Source organism: Phaseolus vulgaris, chromosome 4 (assembly GCF_000499845.2).
Source record: "Phaseolus vulgaris cultivar G19833 chromosome 4, P. vulgaris v2.0, whole genome shotgun sequence".
In the NCBI taxonomy this organism is placed as follows: Eukaryota; Viridiplantae; Streptophyta; class Magnoliopsida; order Fabales; family Fabaceae; genus Phaseolus; species Phaseolus vulgaris.
Window position 1 is genome coordinate 34,498,980 of NC_023756.2, and position 22,358 is coordinate 34,521,337.

At 38.8% G+C, this 22,358-nt stretch overlaps 1 protein-coding gene across 1 annotated transcript; it reads right to left on the bottom strand.

Annotated features, from left to right (window-relative positions):
* Window positions 1–8,594: 8,594 nt before the first annotated feature.
* On the bottom strand, window positions 8,595–10,039 carry LOC137838728 (probable pectate lyase 16). Its single transcript, XM_068647956.1, has 4 exons — window positions 9,635–10,039; window positions 9,160–9,515; window positions 8,934–9,069; window positions 8,595–8,819 (listed from the first exon to the last, which is right to left on the bottom strand). The coding sequence occupies exons 1-4, from the start codon at window positions 10,037–10,039 to the stop codon at window positions 8,595–8,597; spliced, it is 1,122 nt and encodes a 373-aa protein (XP_068504057.1).
* Between the last annotated feature and the right edge of the window lie 12,319 nt (window positions 10,040–22,358).

Genomic DNA, 22,358 nt, shown 5'->3' on the forward strand with positions numbered 1-22,358 from the left:
AGCCCCCCGACTTCCTTCCCTTCTGCCAACCTGGCGCCTTGTCAACACGCCTATACTGTAGCTGGATGCCACGTCATCACTTCCGACTACCAGGGCGGTACAGATTTGAAGACAAGTAATAAAAGTTAAAAGAAAGAAAGCTAAACCAAATTAGAATTTAGAGAATGACAAAACTTTTAACAATACAAACAAGAAAAGCACTTATGTAGACTCGAAGAAACTTACTTAAATTTTTAACTATGAAGTTTTGATTTTCTTAGAAATTATAAAAGCAAGGATAAAATTCCACAGATATGAAAACAATTTGCCACATAAAAAGAATCCTCTTAATATTTTAATCTTGAAATGTGAATTGCATTCAAATTGTTTGTGTATTCTTTTTATGAATTTAAAATGTCCACATTCTTGACATGAATATTTTTTACTTCACTTTCAAATTTTCACAAAGAGAAAGGGATTCAATTCATATGATCATTTGAATTCTTTGTTTGGAACTAAATCAACTACCACTAAAACAATTTCTAGTTTCTTTTACTTCTTCACAATTAAAATTAAAATAAGAAGAAAGGAATTCAAAACTCCTAAAACACAGAGAACATAAGACTCAAGCAAAATAAGTAAGGGGAAAAAAATTACACAAAATAATTCAAAAGCATAATTTAAATTGCTTCATGAATAAAAATGAGGAATTGGAAATGACAAGAATTTAAAGGAGGAATTGAAATTGCTTGAAGATAAAAGCAATGATTGAAATGTGTTGAAAATTAAAGGCAGAAATCGACTAAAAAAATTAAGCACAATTTAACCATGCTCTGAATACCACATGATGTGAGTTGATTTTAAGATTGCACATTTTATGGGTTGCACTTTGTTTATGAGTTTTTGTTTTAAGTAGAATATGATGAGAAACCCAAAGAAGATTCCCATTGGACACAAACTTAACCAAGTGGTTAAGTAAGTGTGAAGGTTCACTTCTAGAGGGCAAAGAGACAACACAATTATATGGTGTTGATGATGAATATGTGCGGAATTAAAGAGCATATAAGGGAAAGAAAGAAGATGGAAACAGAATAAATAAAAGATGAACATAACAACATAAAGGAATGGAAAAGTAAAATGATGAAAGGAAAAATAAGCTTAGGATGATGAAGGTGTGGTCACGCCATTTGGAGGGGGAGGAGACTCCAAGATGAATGGTGAAGAGCCGCCACTTGAGGTGTACTACACTCAAGATAAAACCCAAGAATTTTAGGAGTATTAAAGTAAAAGAAAGAGTAGGGTAAATCCCTTGTGTGTATTGAACACATAGGGTTATGTTTGTATAGGAAAAGAAACATATGGGCTAAGCCCATTACGTAAATATGAAATATGTAACAATATCTATAATATCTAATAATATCTAATAATATCTAACACTCCCTCTCAAGCTGGTGCACATAAATCTATGTACCCAGCTTGCTACAAATATAATCAATCCTAGGCTCTCGTAAAGGTTTAGTAAAAATATCTGCTAATTGATTATTTGAATTAACAAACACGGTCTTGATATCTCGCAATATAATCTTTTCTCAAATGAAATCACAATCAATCTCAATATGTTTGGTCCTTTCATGAAAAAATGGATTTGAGTTAATATAAAGAGCAACCTGATTATCACATATAAGTGTCATTTGAGTTACCTCTCCAAATTGCAATTCTTTATGTAACTGTTTAAGCCAAATAAGCTCATAGTAGCTGAGGCCATAACTCTATATTCTGCTTTTGCAGTCGATCTTGCCACAACACTTTCTTTCTTGCTCTTCCAAGAGATCAAGTTATCACCAATGGAGACACAATAACTGGAAGTTGATCTTCTATTAGATGGAGATCCTGCCCAATCAGCATATGAATAACAAACGACTTTAGTATGGTTATTATGACCATATAACAAACCTTTTCTAGGAGATCCTTTAATTTACTTCACTATACGAATGACTGCATTCCAATGAACTTCACATGGAGAATTAAGAAATTGACTTACCACATTACCACACTAACTGCTAAGGAAATATCAGGACGAGTAATAGTGAGATAGTTCAATTTTCCAACTAATCTCTTGTACTTCTCAGGATCTGAAAGAGGCTCCCCCTGATTGGGTAAAAGCTTGACACTGGGATCCATGGAAGTATCAACAGATTTCGAATTCATCAACCCAATTTCCTCCAAAATATCCAATGCATATTTTCTTTGAGAGATAACAATACCAGTACTGGATTGTGCTACCTCAATCCCCAAGAAATATCTGAGTTTGCCAAGATCTTTGGTCTGAAAGTATTGAAAAATGTGTTGTTTTACTTGTGAGATGTCATGGTGATCACTGCCTGTAAGAACAATGTCATCAACATATACTGCAAGATAGATACACCCAACACTCGAGTGACGATAAAAAACTAAATGATTTGTTTCACTACGAGTCATACCAATCTGTTGAACAACAATGCTAAATTTTCCAAACCAAGCCCTAGAAGACTTCTTTAGGTCATATAAAGATTTTTGAATACGACTTACCAATCCAGAAGACTCCCCTTGAGCAACAAAACCGGGAGGTTGCTCCATGTAAATTTCTTCCTGCAAATCCCCATTAAGAAAAGCATTTATGACATCCAGTTGATAAAGAGGCCATTGTTGAAGAGTAGCCATAGCTATGAATAAGCGAACATAAGCCATCTTTGCCACTGGAGAAAAAGTTTCACCATAGTCTAAACCAAAAACTTGGGTATAACCCTTAACCACAAGACGAGTTTTGAGACGATTAATAGTACCATCAGGACCAACTTTGATAACAAAAATCCACCTGCAACCATCAACAAATTTCCTATATGGTAAAGGAACAACTTCCCAAGTTTCATTATTTTGAAACGCATTCATTTCATCAAGCATGGCCTGACGCCAACCAGGATTAGCTAAGGCATCACCTATAGATTTTGGAATAGATACAAAAGAAATAGACGAAAGGCAAGTATGAAAGGGTTGAGATAGTCTATGGTAACTCGAAGCAGTATAATGTGGAGAGGGATTACGGGTAGAATGTATACCTTTACGAATAGCAATAGGAAGATCAGGTTCAATTGTCGGAGGTTCAACTGTCAGAGCCGGAGGGGGATGAGGTTGGCACCAGAATAGAGTCAGCTGATGGACGATGAGACGTTTGACAACGACTATACACTTGAAGAATTGGTGGCAGTGGCGAATCGTTAGGTGCACTAGGCACAACAAGAGGAATATTAACTTGATTAGATGAAGACATAGAAGGAGAAGGACAAGACTTAAAGTAAAGGGAATATTCACTGAAGACCTAAACGTCTTCGCCAGATTCCTGATCAAGGAATCACTGAACGAGCTGGCTGTCATCCCTTGTACAAAGGCGGTGACTACCATGTCCTCATCCTGAGTTTGTAGTCTTACTAAGACTGCACAGGATCTACTCAAATATTCTTTAAGCGACTCTTTTTCCCTTTGTTTGACATTGAAAAGGTCATACAATCTTGGGGGGTTGACCTTACTAGTCGAGAACTGTTCCTTGAACATTCTAGAGAACTGAGTGAAAGAAGTGATGTGTCTGTCCGAGATTCCGCTAAACCATTGCATAGCTTTTCCTGTGAATGTGCCCATGAGCATTTTAGATCAGATTGCATATAACCCTCCAGAGATGATCATTTGAGCCCGGAACGCCTTTAAATGATTTTTAGGATCCTCCACCTAGAGAAAAGCTTGGGTGTGATATAGTGAGGCGACACGGGCTCTTCCATAATTTCCTGAGGGAATGGCTTGGGGTCATCCCTTGAAGAAAAACCTGCTCAGCCTTAGCTTCTCCCCGGATTCGCTCTTGCTCGCGTCATTATTCTTTGTTTACCTCCTGGAGAACCCTCATGGCTTCCATAATTTTTTGCAAGGCAGGGGCCTCGCTTCCTTCAGATCCCAGCGGTTCTTGTGGTCCTTGCCTTGTGTTTATGATCATGTTAGAAGGCTTAGTTGCAAATGTGGGTGGGATCAGGTTTTATCAAGCCCCATGGTGGGCGCCAAATGTTCTCGTCGGCTCACTTCGGTCAGTCTCTAAGGTGAGCTCCGCTTTGACTTATCTCCACGGGATGTTCCAAGATGTTGTTGCTAGATGACAAAAGGGGGCTCTACCTGTTGAGCACACTCTGATGATCAAGTTAGTGAGAATATTCAAACTATAAAATCTTTTTCAGCTTAAAGTATTCAAAAAAGCGTACCTTTACTAAGGGTCTTAAACCCTTTTTATAGACATTCCTTCAATAATTTTCATCAATGCGAATATAATCTTAACAACCAGAATATAATTTCAAGGAAAGGAATATAATCCCAACAACAAGAATGTGTACCTTTGTTTTCGGGTACCATGCAATATATTCTTAATAACTTTATTTACATCAAAATATATAATTAACAATTTCGGTTAATCACCACGTGGGTTGGTTTTTAATTATTTATTTAATAAGAACCATTGACCATCTGGGCCTATCTCATGGCATGTTATTGGGCCCATACTTGACCTAGGTCGAGCTGGGTATAAATTATCTACCGAGCTTACTACATTTAAGTGCTTGGGCCGAGGATCCGAGCACGTCTGGTCAGTACAAAAAATTTCCAATTATCTCCATTCCCTATGTGTTAAAGGGACATGATGTGATAATGGAATAAAGCTCTTCATGCAGTATTAAATGAATCGGTCCGAAATTTCGACATTCTTGACATTTTTGGATGAAGATTTTGACGTCTTTTTTCATTGTTGGCCAATAGTAATCAAATCGTAATGCTCTGGCAGTCATGCAATGAGCTTCTGAGTGTAACCCACATATTTCGTGGTGTAGTTTAATCATTAAATATTCTGCTTGCTTCTTATCTAAACATTTTAGTAAGGGCGAGGGGAACCCTCGTCTAAAGAGCTCGTTGTATAACATGGTGTAGTATGCGGCCTATCAACGTATCTTTTTTGCTTCACTAAGGCTACTAGGTAGCTCATTTTTAGTGAGATAGGTAATGATCGGGGTCATCCAATTTGAAACTCCCAGATTCACCTGTAACACGTCCATATGGTCTTAGCTTGACATATTCAATGTTTGTTGAATTAGTGTGCGATGTTGTCTTACGTTTTTGGTACTAGCAAGTTTTGACAACAAATCAGCTCGATCATTGGCCGTTGGAGGTACATGTATTATTTGAAATTGTTCAAAGCGTCGTTCAGGGCGATGTAGTACTTTTGAAGCATAAGTTCTTTAGCTTTATATTCTACCTTTATTTGACTTGTGACTAGTTGGGAATCACTATACCATTTGACCTTCTTCACTCCCATTTCATGGGCTAACTTCATTCCAGCGACCAAGACCTCATATTTAACTTGGTTGTTGGACGTTGTGAAGTTAAATTGTTGTAAAGTTAAATTGTATTGCTTATTCCAATGTGATTTGATCAGGTCCTTCAAGTATGACCTCAGTTCCACTACCTTTTTTAATTGGTGAAACATCAACATATGCAAAGTCCATCACTTATGTTCTTCTCCAATCTGGGGAAGCTCTATAATAAAGTCAGCCAAGAATTGGGTTTTCATCGGTCCCCGACCTTCAAAGTGGAGTCCAAACTCTGATAATCGCCTATGTTATCATTCTGCTGGCTAAATCGAGCTTATGAAGGACATGTTTGATAGGATAATCATTTCGGACTATAATGTCAAAACTTCAGAAATAATGTTTGAGTCTTCCTGAGAACACCAATGCCTATACCAATTTTTGAATAATTTGGTATCTTTCTTCAGTTGGTTATAATGTTCAACTAGTGAAATACATGGGTTGTTTCCTTTTTTCCTTTTCATAGACTAGAACTAAGCATACCACCAAGAAGGAAATACCAAGGTAAAGAATCAAAGAGGAGTGTTGGCTGGACTTACCAGTGTTGATAAAGAGGCAATACCGCCTTTCAACCTAGTGAACATATCTTCACACTGTTGATTCCACTCAATTCTTTTTTCACCTTTCAATGATCGAAAAGGGATTTTCCTTCTCCGCTAGTTTTGGAATGAATCAGTATAGTGAAGCGAGTTTCCCATTTAACCATTGAAGATCCTTAAGGGTGGTCGGACTTCCCGAATTTGTGGTTGCTTCACATTTTTCCGGGTTCACTTCTATTCCTTTTGTTGGTGATCATGAAGCCTTAAAACATTCCTCCTCCTACTCCAAAAAAGCATTTATCTAGATTGAGACGCACGTCATGCGCTCAGATTTGAATGAAAACTTTCTCCAAATCAACTAGATGGTCTTTGGCCGTCGAGGTCTTTACCACCATGTCATCTACATATACTTCCATTCATTTTTCTATTAGATTAGAAAAGACCTTGTCCATTAAGCGTTGATATGTAACTCACGCATTCTAAACACCAAACGACATAACCTGGTAGCAAAAGTTGGTCCCATTAGTCATGAACATTATTACTATGGATGACAAAGTGGGCGGGCCAAACGGGTTGGCCCGCGACATGCTGAGAAAATGTGGGGTGAACTGCCTATTTCAAGCCGCTGGCTTGCTAAGCCTGTCCCACATAACTTGTAGCCCGCACGGGCCAAGTGCAAGGTGGGCTTACCCAAATATTCCTCATATTTTAAAAATTTAAAAATTTCTTTCTGTACCCCTATCATTTTTTCTTGTAGCCTCAAAAAGTCTAAAATTATCTATTCCATATTCTATAATCCAAACACAAATTTGTATTATAGATTGAACAATCTGAAATATTGTACAATCCAAAACACAAATTTTAACTTCCAGATTCTATAACCTGAGAAGTCTTTGAATTTCACATTTTGGAACTAAAGAAAAACTATCCAACAAAAAATGTCAAATGTTAATTTGAATATTTTTTTATGTAAGGGGTGCTAGAAGAAAGGGATGAAGGTGGAGGAATAAACTACCCTCGATCCCTAATTCATAACATCTTCATGAAATTCGATAATAGTTTTTTAATATTTAATAATGTTTGTTTTTTCTTTCTAAAATGCATAGATTATTTAGGTTTCAATACTCATCAAGTACTAAATGCACTAATTAGAACTTAGGCCTTTTTATAATAAAATTTAAATATAATATTATTATATATTATTTTATATTATTTTTTAAATTAGAATAGGCATATGAGTCTACATGTATTGTCTTAAAAAAATGTATATATGTAATGAAATATTTTATTATTCAATTTATTAGTACGATTGAAATTCAAATTTCATTAAAAATCAAAATATTATTATAAGTTTTTTATGCATATCTTATTACGCATGTATCATGATAATAATATAATAATAATAATAATAATAATAATATAAAATCATTTACCTAATTCATCTAAATAAGAAAATAAAAACTTAATAAACAAAACATAAATTTATTCAAAATTTATATTTAATTTTTTATTAATTAAAAAAATATTTATTATAGGGGCTGGATATTTTATGCAGGTTGGACCAATCTTACCCACATTTTATAGATCAAATTTAAAATGAACCTACGCGAGGTGGATTCACACTCATTGCCATCCCTAACTATTACCATAGTTGTAGAATTATAAAATTCGGCAATGCATATCATCGTCATGGTTTATCGTCTCATCTTCATTATTTGAATTAGAAACAATTATGAAATCAAAGAAAGAATTCATTTAATATGACTCAATTATTTTTTAATGTTGCTTATCCAATAGAGTTGTGCGTGCCTTGATTTTTTCAATTTCCTTTGCTTACTTATATATTTTTTAAAAGACTAACATGCATTATATTACTAAATAAATTTAACATGCCATTAAAGTTGACGGTTTAAATTTCAATTATTATTTATAACATATGATAAATATAATAAAAACATATAAAAGAACATGAAGTGTCTAAACCAATACTGAAGTCGAAATAAATATACAACTACAAGGAGGTAGAACTTACAAGTAAATGTAAGCTCATCAAATTTACCATTCAACCATAAAGGACCTAGTAAGAATTAAGATAAATTAAACATTTATTCAATAATCAATTATTATAGGAAATTTTATATATATATATATATATATATATATATTTCAAACATGTTAAAATAAAACATTAAAAGTTTTCTCAAAGTAAGGAAATTGTAATTCCACATTGCAAGATCACGTTGTCAACGGTCCTGAACGTATATTAAATGGAAACATTTTGGTAAGTATTGTAAATGTATAGTATTTTTTCTCCATGCTATCAAAAGAAAAATAAAATAATTCAAAAGAATTTATCCTAACATGACAAAAACAACTTTGATAAAATTGGAAACAACATTATTATTACGTTGAAGAATACAATTTGGATAACCTTAAGAAATCTTTAAGATTGGAGCATTTATCAACATTTTTTTTTATCAATATATATATTACTTACATGGCAAATTTAGAAGGTTTAGAATTTAGATTAAAAATATAATTCAATTTTATTACATATGGAGAAAAATTATGTCCTAATCTTTTATATAGTGTAAATAATAGGAATGTTAAATAATTGAAAACATTATCTCTTTATTATGTTGATTAATCAATTCACAAAATTTCTATTGTATCGTAACACTCCTGATGAACGTGTCAACGATCTTACAAATTTGGCATTAACAACTTTAAATTTTTGTTCTTTGCTATAATTTGGTTTTTGCATATCTCTTCCTTTTGTTACGGCGAAGGAAGCTCCATTTTCAAAATTGTCCCCTATCGAATGAAAATTCCATCTATCTCCATTTTTATTGCTGCTCTTTCTCCATGTCACCTACACATAATAAATAATTAGCATAACACTACTAAAATGTTTATATATAATACCTAAATGATTGGTATATGTTGGATACGAAATAGTTGGAATGAAAATTCTAATATTTATTACCTCTTTGTTTCCTATTGTTGGTGCTATGAAGAGATTGGCTTCGCTTTTGAGACTAGGTTCCATGCTTCCACCAATAGCATATTGAAGCCATCCTTGATAAAGATTATTTGCAACATGTGCATATCCATGACGAATCCTAGAAAGTTAATTTGTTTGTCAATAAGAGCAAGTAATATTGCTTACTATTACTTTGTATTTTAAACTACTTAGTCTACCAATTATTTACCTTGGCATACGTTGATTGCAATTAGGTCCAAAATGATTGTATACTACAGTAACCTTCATGTTTTGGTCTCTCACATATCCATCATCATGTCCGAGAAGCATAACCTTATCTTGGTTTTTGAACCAATTATTGGAGATAGTCACATTAGTTGACCCTCGTGTTACATCAAGCAAACCATCTTGACAATTGTAAAATGTATTATGGTCAATCCAAATCTTTGAAGCGGTAACCAATCTTATTGCATCTCCATCTACATGACCTAAAGGAATCACCTTTCCTTCAGGCCCCATTACAATCCCAGGGGCTTGAGGCTTGCAATGATGAACTCGAATGCCATGAATGATTATATTGGTGGCCTATTTAATCAAATAAGCAAGGTTTCTTATAAATTGGTAACACATGAAAATATTTTTTAATGTTTTTTAATGTTTATTCATTATGTACACAAGTTTAATTAGTAACAAATAGTGATTACCTTAAAGATCATTAAACATGCATTATTAGCAATTTGAACGTTAACACCTCGACCATCGATCGTGGTAAAACTACTAATGAGAAGAGGTTTCTCTAATGTAATGAGCATGTCTTTTTGGAATGTGATCCACACCTTACCTTGAATAATAGAAGTTCCATACCTCAAAGTGTTGGGTTTGGGGTTTATAGGATCATCACTAGAGTCCGTAACTTTATAATGAATAATGTCCTTACCAATGTTGTTTACCATCTTACCAGCATAACCCACAGAGCATGTGGCTAATTGAGATTGGTGTCTCCTCCATTCAGAATTTAGTCTCCAACATCGATCAATAACATTCATTTTCCAACCATTTATCTTTGATTGCTTCGCAAAACTAATGCTTGAAATGAAAAATAAAATCATAAGAGTGAAAAACAACGATTGAGGGTTTTGAAATGTCATAACAAAGAATAATTGTTCTTAATGAATAGAAATTGAAGAGAAGGTAGAAGGATAAAAAAAGAACGGTGACTTTCTAGTATTTTTAATATTGAGTCGTAGTATAAGGGAATAATTATATATATAGACAAGAGTGTTATTAGAGTTAGTTTAAGTTGTTTTCTTAAGTTATGGAAAATGGAATGTTCCTTGCAAGAGAATAGCTATGAATAGAAATAAGTAAGTAGGGATGTTTAAGTTGTTTTAAATCTTAGCCTTTCACCTAAATTTCTGCATTAACTTCAAAAGCATAATTAGAAATTTTAAGATACTTTAACAATATAAATTTCAACGGCTGAAAATTAATTTAAATTTATTAAATAGTAAAAATTAAATTTAATCTAATGTGGCATGAGTTTGTAATTCAATAACTTTCAGTGGAAGGATCATTTCTTTTTATCATGATATGACCTTTCTCTTTTAACCTTGAGACCTCCTTCCAATCCTTTTTGTCTTATTGTATAGGAATGCGCTCCACTTTATCTTTTTTTGATATGCTCCTGCCTCTAGCAAGTTGCCACCTTCCTCTAGATCAATTCTCTATTATCCAAAGTACTTTTTTATTAAGAAGTGAGTTTAAGCTTAACTCGACCTCACAAACTGATTTGTAAGTTGAAGATTATCCTCACTTTTGTATTTTAAATTGGTTTTATCTCTAGTCGACGAGGGATCTCCAACACACGCCCTCACGTCGAGGCATAGACTTCTCATACATAGAACTAGATATTTTTGGTGGTCTGATAGTAGCCCGATAGCGAGTGACATAATAGGTCCAACAAACCTCACTAGGATAGGCTCTAATACCATACTAAGAAGTGATTTTAAGCCTAACTCATCCTCACAAAAATAGTTTCTAAGGTGAGGATTATATCAAGAAAGAAAGAAATAAAATAATTCATCGAATTAAGGTGTATCATTTAAAAAAAAAGTGATAATTATATATAATGCAAAATACATTATCAAGCTTAATAAAAAAATAAACAAATGAAATGAAATATCTATAATATTTGGAGTATCTAGAAAATAAATAACTAATTATATGTAATATCTATAATATCTAATTATATTTTATTCTAATATCCCCCTCAAGTTGGAGAATAAATGTTGATGATTCCGAACTTTCTAATGGAACGATTGAAGGTGGTGGTAAGATGGGCCTTTGTGATACAACTCAAATAGCCAAGAAGATGAGTAAGAACACAATAGACACTTCACACTTTGATAAGTCATCTCAGCATCCAAGACAAGGCCCCACCAAATGTCGGAAGGACCTCAGCAGAAGAAGAACTGGGCATAAACCAGAGCATCATATGTTCTTTCTTCTGGTCTTCTTACAAGACAAAATGTTTGTAAATAAATTGGGTTCACTTTGGGGGTCCAAATAGAAGAATAAGCTAAAGTAGGTTTACATAGCATAAATAAGAGTGTACTTAGCAATTGGGTTTGTACCAAGCCCACTTTTCATAACACATGCACCTAGAATTATGGTTTTTAACCTAACTTCTTGAAGTTATGCCTAAGGTGCGGTTTTGACCATGGTCAACAACCCTAGGCAACCCCTCTCCCCTCTCCATTTTACCCTTCACTCATCTTGCCCTCCAAGTCACTCCTTCCTATATAAAAGGTGTCTTGGCTCATGTATTTACTCATTGAATTTGATACAGTAAAGAAACTCTGCAGGAGTGATTTTGTGAGTCTTGAGTACTCATTATTTAAGGTTTTATCTTTAGTATGTGAGCATTTCAAGTGGCAGCTCTTCCTTGTTGGGTTTAATAGTGCCAAAGTTCAAGAGGGGAGGTGAATTGACCTTTTAAAACTTTCTCGCAGAAACAGTGTTTAACACAGTTTTACAGAAAATAAATCGATTTATGTGAAAATGAACAGATTTATTTCAGCACTGTTTTTGTTTGAACAGCTTTTAATTCAGCAAGGTTAATCACAAGATTATGCAGATAGAATTTCCAGATGCACACACACAGATATCAGATTGAAAAACAGTGTAACACAAAAACCAGCAAACCTTAATTCCAATTCGTGTGTTTTAGGTTCAGTTAAGGGCTTGACAATTAGCGAGACAATTTATCACACACAACCTGTTTGATTAGCCTTTAACAGATTGTCAGTGTTCTTATTGAAATCAGACAGTTTACCAAGAATTAAGAACAATGAATCACAGAACAGCAAGCTTCAACTTTAAGCAATTGTTTAAGGTTCAATTAATAGCTTTGACAATTTCTTGAGCAACCTATACCAGTCAATCTGTTCCAGTGGCTTTTAGCAGATTTTATATGTTCTTATCAGATTCAAACAACTTTTTCATAAATTAAGAACAGTATGCACAGTGCCCAGAAAGAACAGATTTATTTTCAATTGAACAGATTTATTTCTTTGCTGTTTTATCAATTATGCAGAAACGAAATTGCAGAGAGTGAGAGAGAATGAACACAAGCAGTTATACTGGTTCACTCAACTGAGCTACATCCAGTCTTCACCAAAACCAGGTGGAAATCACTAAAACACAGTACCACCAAGTACAATTCCCACTGTTCGTGAAACCTACAAGAACTTAGGTACTCTTGCTGAAAAAACCTATTTCAGCTCACACACACACACACTCCAAGAAAACCTATCAAGAAGAGTGTTCAACCAAACTATTACAAGAAATGAGAAGTGAAACGACTACACCTGATTGAGGATACAAAGATCTGCCTTAAACCAGTAGGCAAGATTGCTAGAACAGTAGCTGCACCTCACACCAAGCTTTTGGAACCAAACCAAGAACAAGCACTTTGTGATTTTTGAAATCTTTGAAGAACAAATGTTAATCCTTTGTAAACACTTAATTCTCTGCTGTCAAAACTTGTTTTTACAAATGTATGAATTCATGTTAAAACTCAGAAACAAGTTTTCATTTTATAGAAAACCAACTTATAACAGATTTTTGAAAAACAGTTAAAGCTGTTATAAAATGAACAGATTGAAAATAAAATGAACAGATTTATTTTCAAAAGCAGTTAGAGAATTTGTTAAGTGAGGAGACTTAGTCAACTATTCTGGTGTTGAGATAAAACTGAAAAACGTTTAAGCTTGACATGGCACCAGAGACAAAAAGAATCTATTCATTTACAGATGAACAAATTTATTTTTCAAAACGAAAACAGAGAAAGTTTAACTATTTAAAACTCAATCGTTTTGAAAAGAAGAAGACTTAGTCAAAATACCTGATGCACAAAATCTAATTTTTACAAGACTTAGCCAAGGCATCAATGTAAAAATGAATCTGTTTATTTAGAAAAGAACAGATTTATTTTTATGCAGTAAACGTGTTTTTTGTAAAACATGTGAAAAACAGTTTAAGAAAACTTATGCTTGTTCTTATCACATGGCCAGTGGTTATGAGGCGAGATACTCAGCAAAAAGCCCACTCTTAGACAACCTCTTGGTTCGAGTCTTTCGCCACAAAGTTCTGAAATCTCGGCGAGCTTTCCTGGATTTCGACTGGAATCATCGCATCACATCCATAAACCAAACTAAACGGGGTCTTGTGGGTTCCTGACTGCTCAGTGGTATGGTACGCTCAAACTATGCGGGGTACCTCTTCAGCCCACGATCCCTTAGCTTTCTCTAGTCTTCTCTTTAAACCTCTCAGCAACACCCGATTGGCGGACTCCACTTGGCCATTCGTCTGTGGGTGCTCGACGGATGCGAACACCTGTTGTATTCTCACCTCTTCGCACAGCTTTTTCAACAGGTGACTCGCAAACTGAGTCCCATTGTCTGACACCAGGCGTTTAGGCACACCAAACCGGCACACTATGTTCTTCCATACAAAGATCTCAACCTTGTGTGCGGTGATTTGGGCCACTGGCTCCGCTTCGATCCACTTGATGAAGTATTCAATCGCCACTACCAAGTACTTCATCTGCCTGACCGCCAATGGGAAGGGTCCCAGAATGTCAATTCCCCAAGTATGAAACGGCCATGGGCTGTAAATTGACTTCAGTTCTTCTGGGGGTGCCTTGTGCCAATCGGCGTGCTGCTGGCATTGCTTGCAACGCTAGGCGTACCTCTTGCAATCTTCTCTCATCGTGGGCCAGTAATAGCCTGCACGGATAGTCCTTGTCGCCAGCGATTGACCTCCAATGTGGCTCCCGCAAATTCCCTCATGGAGCTAAGCCATAATCCTCGTGCACTTCTCTCCGTGTATACATACAAGAAGAGGGTGTGTAAATCCAAACCTGTACAGCTCGCCGTCAATAAGGGTAAACTTGCTAGAGCTCTTCTTTATTTTTCTGGCCTCAGTTGAGTCAACTGGAAGCACACCATCCGCTAAATAACGTTGGTAGGGCGTTATCCACGTGTCCGGTTCGTGGACAGTGCAGACCTGCATCGATTTGCCCCTTCCGCTGGGCGCGCTCTGACCCTCGGAACCCTCAGAGTTTCCTGCGTTAGGGATCTATGACCTCTCGCCGGTCTTCCTATTGATCTACAAACATGGAGAACTTGGTGGTCTGCCACGAATGCTCGAGGCGCTTTCAAAGTTTCTTGAATGACAGTCCTCTGCCTGCCCCCCTTGCTCGAACTGGCGAGCTTGGCTAGCAAGTAAGCTCGGGCATTCTATTCTCTTGGCACATGCACCACTTCAAATGAAGTGAAAAATCTTCTTAGCTCTTGCACGTACTCCAAGTAGGCTGCCATTTGTGGGTCCTTGGCTTGGAACTCGCCAGTTACTTGTCCGGTGACCAACAGCGAATCGCTCTTGGCCATCAGCACTCTCGCCCCCATTTCCTTAACCAGCAGGATTCCGGCGATCAAAGCCTCATACTCTGCTTGGTTGTTGCTTGCTTTGAAAGCAAACCTCAATGATTGCTCTATCAACACTCCGTTGGGCACTTCCAAAATGACCCCAGCCCCGCTGCCCAGCTGGTTAGATGACCCATCAACTGAGAGTACCCAGCGAAAATCACCCTCGGCGTTCTGTGCCAACTCAGAGGACAACTCGACCACGAAATCGGCGAAAACTTGCCCCTTGATCGATCCTCGGGGTTCATATTTCATGTCGAACTCCGAAAGCTCGACTGCCCACTTCACCATCCTTCCGGCCACATCGGGCTTCTTCAAAACCTTCTGGATTGGCAGATCAGTCATCACCAGTACCGTGAAGCTCTGGAAGTAGTGGCGCAATCTCCTCGCCGAGAATACGACCGCCAATGCCGCATTTTCTAAGGCCTGGTACCTTACCTCTGGGCCTTGCAGCACCTTGCTAACGAAATATATAGGCCTTTGGGTCTGATCCTGATCCTGCACTAGCACTGCGCTGATTGCCCTCTCAGTTATGGCAAAGTACAGCCTGAACGGTGTTATGTCTTGGGGCTTGCACAGAACTGGAGGGCTCGCCAAATATTCCTTGAGCTTTACGAAGGCCTCCTCACACTCCTTCGTCCAAACAAACCTGTTGTTCCTTTTCAAACACTGGAAGTATGGGTGGCCCTTCTCTCCGCTCGCCGATACGAATCGGGACAAGGCGGCCATCCGCCCCATGAGTTGCTGCACCTCCTTCACATTGGCGGGGCTCCTCATTGCCAATATGGCGGCGCACTTCTCGGGGTTAGCCTCAATTCCCCTCTCTGACAGGAGAAACCCCAGAAATTTCCCTGCTTCTACACCAAAAACGCACTTTTCAGGATTCAGTTTTAGCTTGTACCTGGATATCGTGATGAACAACTCTTCCAAGTCGGCGATGTGCTTGTCTTTCTCCAGGGACATCACGACCATGTCGTCGACGTATGCTTGTACATTCCTTCCGAGCATGGGTGCAAGCACCTTGTCCATCAGCCTTTGGTATGTGGCCCCTGCATTCTTCAACCCGAAAGGCATTACCCTGTAGCAATAACACGACCTTTCCGTCATGAAGGCGGTCTTCTCTTCATCCATGGGGTGCATTTTGATTTGGTTGTACCCCGAGAAGGCTTCCAGAAAACTGAGCAGCTTGCATCCTGATGCACTGTTTACCAGGGCGTCTATGCTTGGCAAAGGGTAAGAGTCCTTCGGGCAGGCCTTGTTCAGGTCTATAAAGTCAACGCACATCCGCCATTTTCCGCTGCTCTTCTTGACTAGGACAACATTAGCGAGCCATTCTGGATATTGGATTTCCCTGATGTGGCCTGCTGCAAGGAGTTTCAGTGTCTCTTCTTTGATCACCTGTCTTTTCTCCTCATTGAACTTTCTTCTTCTTTGGCGGATGGGCCTGACTTGGTGGTCCATTGCCAAATGATGGCACAAGAAATCGGGGTCGATTCCCGGCATATCTGAAGCAGCCCACGCAAACGCATCCAAGTGTTTACTTATTACCTCGGCGATTTGGTCTTGCGTCTTGCTATCCAGGGTCCTTCCCAACTTAAACACCTTGCCGCTGATCTCCTTCTCGAGCCATTCCTCTGCTGGCTGAGGTTTCCTTTCGCTGGCGATCAGCGCTCTTGCGATACCGGTTTCTCTGGCGGTCTCCGAGCAGTTTCTTTCTCCCTTCCCGCTCTCTGGCCTCGCCTCTACACTCCCCATCGGCACATCGCCCTCGGCGAACGCCGAATCCGAAACTCGCCGGGATTCGCGCTCCGTCTCCACGCCAGGGGGAGGCGTTGTGGTTACGTGGCACACAGACCTCTTGTTCTTGAGGCTGTTTTCGTAACACTTCTTCGCCTCCTTCTGGTCGGAGCAAATAGTGATGATCATGCCCTCCATGGACGGCAGCTTGACCTTCATGTACCTTGTCGAAGGCACAACTCCTGTTCTGTTGAGCGTTGGCCTTCCCAACAGTATGTTGTATGCTGACGGGGCGTTTACAACAAGATACCTGATCTTCTCCGTTCGTGAGGCCAAGCCGTCGGTGAAGGTCGTCCTCAGCTCGATATACCCCCTCACCTCCACTTGGTCACCGGCAAAACCGTACAAGCAGCCCCCATATGGTCTCAGTTGATCGGGGGACAATTGTAACTTCTCAAAAGTTGGCCAAAACATCACATCTGCTGAACTTCCTTGGTCGACCAGCACCCGGTGGACAGTCCTTCCCGCCGTGACAAGCGAGATCACAATATGGTCGTTGTCATCAGGCACCACGTCCCTGAGGTCCCCCTTGGTGAACGTGATGTCCACGTCGGGCGAGTGATCCTAAAAAATTTCCACTGACATTACCGACCTCGCGTACCTCTTACGTTGCGACGCAATGCACCCCCCGCTGGAGAATCCGCCAGCTATGGTGTGGATCTCGTCGTGAACGGGCACCTCGTGCTGTTGCCCTCCGCTGCTCGCCGGTTGAGACCCTGACGCTTGGTCCGCTTGCTTCTCTAGCAAGTAATCCTTCAGGAAACCACATTTGACCAGCTCGGCGAGCTGCTGTCCCAGAGCCAAACACGAGTTGATAGAGTGGCCAAAACTCTTGTGGAACTCGCACCATGCGTCTGGCTTTGGCCCCAAAACCTTCTCCGTCGTCTTCTCGGGCACTTTGAGCCTGGCAGCTATGTTTGGGATGGCGATCAAATCAGCCAAACCCATCACAAACTCATACCTTGGGGGGCGATTACTCTCCCTGGGGCGCCCTGGTCCCTAGCTCTTATTTTTCTTAGGGTCGTAAGGATGGTGCGTCCTTTGATCCCTCTTTCCCGCCGCCGCCTCCATTACCCTTCGCGGTTGTACCCTTGCTTGGGTGCGCGGCTTAGTTGGGGCCACGTTTCCCCTCTTCTCGGTGACCTCGCTCTCGGCGGCAATGTGAGCCACAACGTGTCGCCGGATTTCGGCAAACGTGGCGGGGTGGCTCCTGATGAGCGACTCACTAAAAGGCCCGGGTAAGACGCCCTTTTTGAAGGCATGCACGAACATCTCTTCGTCCTTTCCTGGAAAACAGACTATCCGAGCTCCGAATCTGTTCAGGAAATCCTTCAGGGACTCCCTTTGGTACTGCCTTATATCAAACAAGTCGTAAGACACCAAAGGTGGCGCCTTGTTCACTATGTACTGCTCAACAAACATCTTGGAAAACTGTTGGAACGTGGTAATGTGGCCAGTGGGTATACTGACGAACCAGTCCAACGCCGTTCCGCCCAAAGTGCTCATGAACACCTTACAATACACCGTGTCTGAACCCCCTGAGAGCATCATCTGAGTATGAAACGTCGTGAGATGGGCTTCAGGGTCCTCCACCCCGGTGAAAGACGCTTTCACTGCCACAGTGTTAGCCGGGACCACCGAGTCCATGATCTCTTGGGAAAATGGCATAGGAAAGCTGCGTGGTGGGGATGGGGGTGCAGATCTGTCCCCAGCCTCACGCTCCTCCCGCTCCTTAAGGGCTTTGCGCAGCTCTTCGTTGATCCTGTTGAGCTCTTCGTTTCTTGCCTGCGAGGCCACCAGCGCCTCGTGCATCCTTTCCTGTTCAGAACGCGATGCAGCCATGTTCTCCTGCAGCGTCCTCATCATGTCCATCACTTGTGTCATGGACACAACATCTTCGTCTGTTGATGGCGCGACTGAGCTGGAGCGCGTTGTCCTCATCCTTCCTCAGCAAGCTCAACAACTCAAAAGACTCCAAACAAATGGTGAAAACTCCAAGAACCGATTGCGATAGCGAGCAGTCGAACAGAAAACACCAAAAACACCACAAACACGAACTATGGTTGGGAATCACCTTTTACACGGCCCCACGGTGGGCGCCAAATGATCCTGCCAGTTGACTTAGCGCAAGAGCGTTGCCTCGTCACAACCTTCCTCACCAGCTTGTCACCACGTGCCCTCCAAGTCCACACAGCAGATAGCCTCTCTGAGAACCTAAAAAACACACAGTGGCGCCTCTGCGACCGGTGGCGCTCCGACGCTCAAGTCAGTCACAAGAACACCCAAAAAACTAAGAGAAAATATGCTTTGTAGGACCGTACTAAAGGCACACAACCCTAGCAGAATCAGCCGTAATGAAAAACGTACCTCTGCGAATTCGGTTAAGGTTACCTTTATAGCTAGGTTTCTTCTCTCTCCAGGTCGTTATGCTTTTGGACGCGTGGCTCGCATCCAGCCCTGCACGTGTCGCCATCTAGGCTGGGATAGCAGGTAGCGCCCAGCCCTACACGTGTCGTCATCTGAGCTAAGGCAACTTGAGCGTCATTTCTCCATCGCTCCCAACTCTACACGTGTCATCATCTAGGTTGGAGTAACTGGTGACATCCAACCCTACACGTGTCATCGTCTGGATTGGGGCAACTTGAACGTCATTCTTGTGTAGTAACCAGTCGCACAGCTAAGTCCTCAACTCAAGGAGCAACCTAGCACATAATGCGCTGTGAAACATCACCCGACAAGGCGAGTATCGGATGCAACAAAGTGCATCATCTCTATGATATCGCTCGTCGCGAATGGCACCCTCCTTACTGCTACGCCATGCATGTTCTAGCTGGGGAAACCTTACCACCAACGAATGTCCACTCTGGGAATCCTGTCGCTGATGTGCAAGGTGTTCCCCCCAACCCACTCGACCTTCATGCCCCATGCTGGTGCCAGAATCGTCTTACTGAACTTACACGCTTGGAATTACCCTTCTGAGCCTTCAACAGCCTTAACTAAGTTTGCTGGGAGACCCGGCGATGTGCTCCTTGTGGCGGCGTGTAAACCACCCGATCTCCTAGCATTCCCCGGCAACCTCTGATCATCCGTTCTCCTAGCACTCTCATATGGCGACTGCGACGTAACTCTGGTGACCGCCGGTTACGCACACTAGAGACCGGAGAACGCCAATTCAGCGATCAGCGACTATGCCCACTTCCGAGCCATTCATCTTTTCTAGCCTACGCGTTCCATTGATCACGCCCCACTCGAACACGTGAAAGACACGTCATCACGCCTGATGACCTGGTCGGTACAGACGGTAATGAGTTAAAGATGAACTGCACAAGAAAATTCTCATCCACTTTCATTCCAAGTGACTTAAGTCTTGTTGCAATATTTGTCATTTCAGTGACATGTTCATGCATAGTACAAGAACCATCAAATTTCATGGTGGTTAAGGTACTCATTAATGTCCCAGCAAGACTTATCAGCAGTTTGGGAGCGCTCTTCCACAAATCTCATAAATTCTTTTGCACTTTTAGTTTTGGGAAGAACAAACTTAATAAAACTTGCTATGCTCATTATCATAAACATCACACTAAGTTTGATTGTTCTTTTCCAAACCCTATAATGAGCTTTCTCTTCAATGTTGTTAATATCAATAATAGCAACATGTTTCCAATCAGGAAAATTTAATTCATTAAAGACTCGAACAAACTTAGCATACGAATGTAAAGACATGGGAAAAAATACATCAATTAACACATGTTTAACATTAATACTGAGTCATAAACTAAACACACAATACAGATTCAGATAACAAACAAACATTCTATGCATACTAATTCTCCTTTGGTGATACATTAATACACAAAATATAATGATGCTAATAATATTAACATTATTCGTCAAGACATATGCATTAACTAGAAATACTTGTTATCTTTGGATATACAAATAAAAATAATAACATATACTCGCTACCAACAATCATATCCATTAATTATAAGGACAACTAATCAACCTTTGGGTGATCCACAAATTCCTTATAATAATGAATTTCAGTTAACCCATGAATAAATAATTTAGCATCCATTCTATAGGTAATTGAAATAAAATTCATCATTAATTCATAATTAAATAAAACATAAAGATTTGATCACTTTTGTGATTACAAATCTATCATACAAATAATTTCATAAATAAATATTAATTGAAATAAAATTCATCAATAATTTGGAATTAAATAAAACATAAAGATTTGATCACTTTGACGATTACAAATCTATCATACAAATAATTCCAAAAATAATATGTTAATTGAAATAAAATTCATCAATAATTTGGAATTAAAATAAAACATAAAGATTTGATCAATTTGGCGATTATAGATCTATCATACAATTAATTTATTCTTGATGGTCAATCCGTAGACAACCTCATTTGTAGAGACAAAACCCATTTCTATTCTTTTCCTAATCTGTGTGTGTGTGTGTTCTTGATGGTCAATCCGTAGACAACCTCATTTGTAGAGACAAAACCCGTTTCTATTCTTTTCCTAATCTTCATTAGTGTGTGTGTGTGTGTGTGTGTGTGTGTGTATGTGTGTGTGTGTGAGTGTGTGTGTGTGTGTGAGTGAGTGTGTGAGTACTTAATTTACATAATTTTCTAACATTCTCCCACTTGACTCATATGAGATATAATACTTTCATGATTTATGATGTAGCGAAAAACTTGAAATTTCATTATTTTATTTGAAATCAATTCATAATACAACAGTAGAAATAAAGGAATAGATTAAACCATTAAAATTATCCTCAAATGATATTATTTTCTTTACAATATTCATAATTTTAAAAGTAGGGTTCATAAAATTGGAAAAACATCATTCATGGAGAATCATAAATTTGAGCAACCATGCTCTGATACCACATGTAAAATCAATGCGTATAGTAATGAAAAATAATGCACATTATCATCATAAGGATCTTAAAAACTATGATTCTCACATTCAGTACATCGATTATAATAGAGATAGACACTTACCTTGATCCATGAGAGTTCTATGTGAGGAGTTTCTTTAATCTCATTTTCTCAATCTATCTCTTGCAATTCCTGTTCTTGTCACATCTTTCTTGATGGCCAACTAATGAGACAACCTCATTTGCAGAGACGTAACTCATTTCTATTCTTTTCCTAATTTCCATCATATTAGGTTTTCATTAGTTATCATAAGATATATATATATATATGTGTGTATATATAACTTCTCACATTAATCAATAGGCCTTTTATTTTATTATATCATATTCAGGCCTAAAGCCCAAAATCTATTTCATATGAGTCACATTATAAACTTAATATACATAACTTTCTAACAATTTATTCTTTATACTGCTAGTGAATTCTTGTTGTTCTTCTTCTTCTTGGAACTCTCTAGAAAAGTCATGATTTCTTGATAGCCTGACCATGCTACAAGCTATGAAAAATCCTTAGAGATCCTCACACACATATGTTGTTATATAATTGTCTAAGATGATTAACAAAATTGAATTAAATGTGTGAAGGCATGATATTGAGAGAAAATAGAAACCAAACCAAAGTACACAAGAAATGCAATTGGTTAAATGAGAGTAATTGTTACTAGAGACGACATAATCTA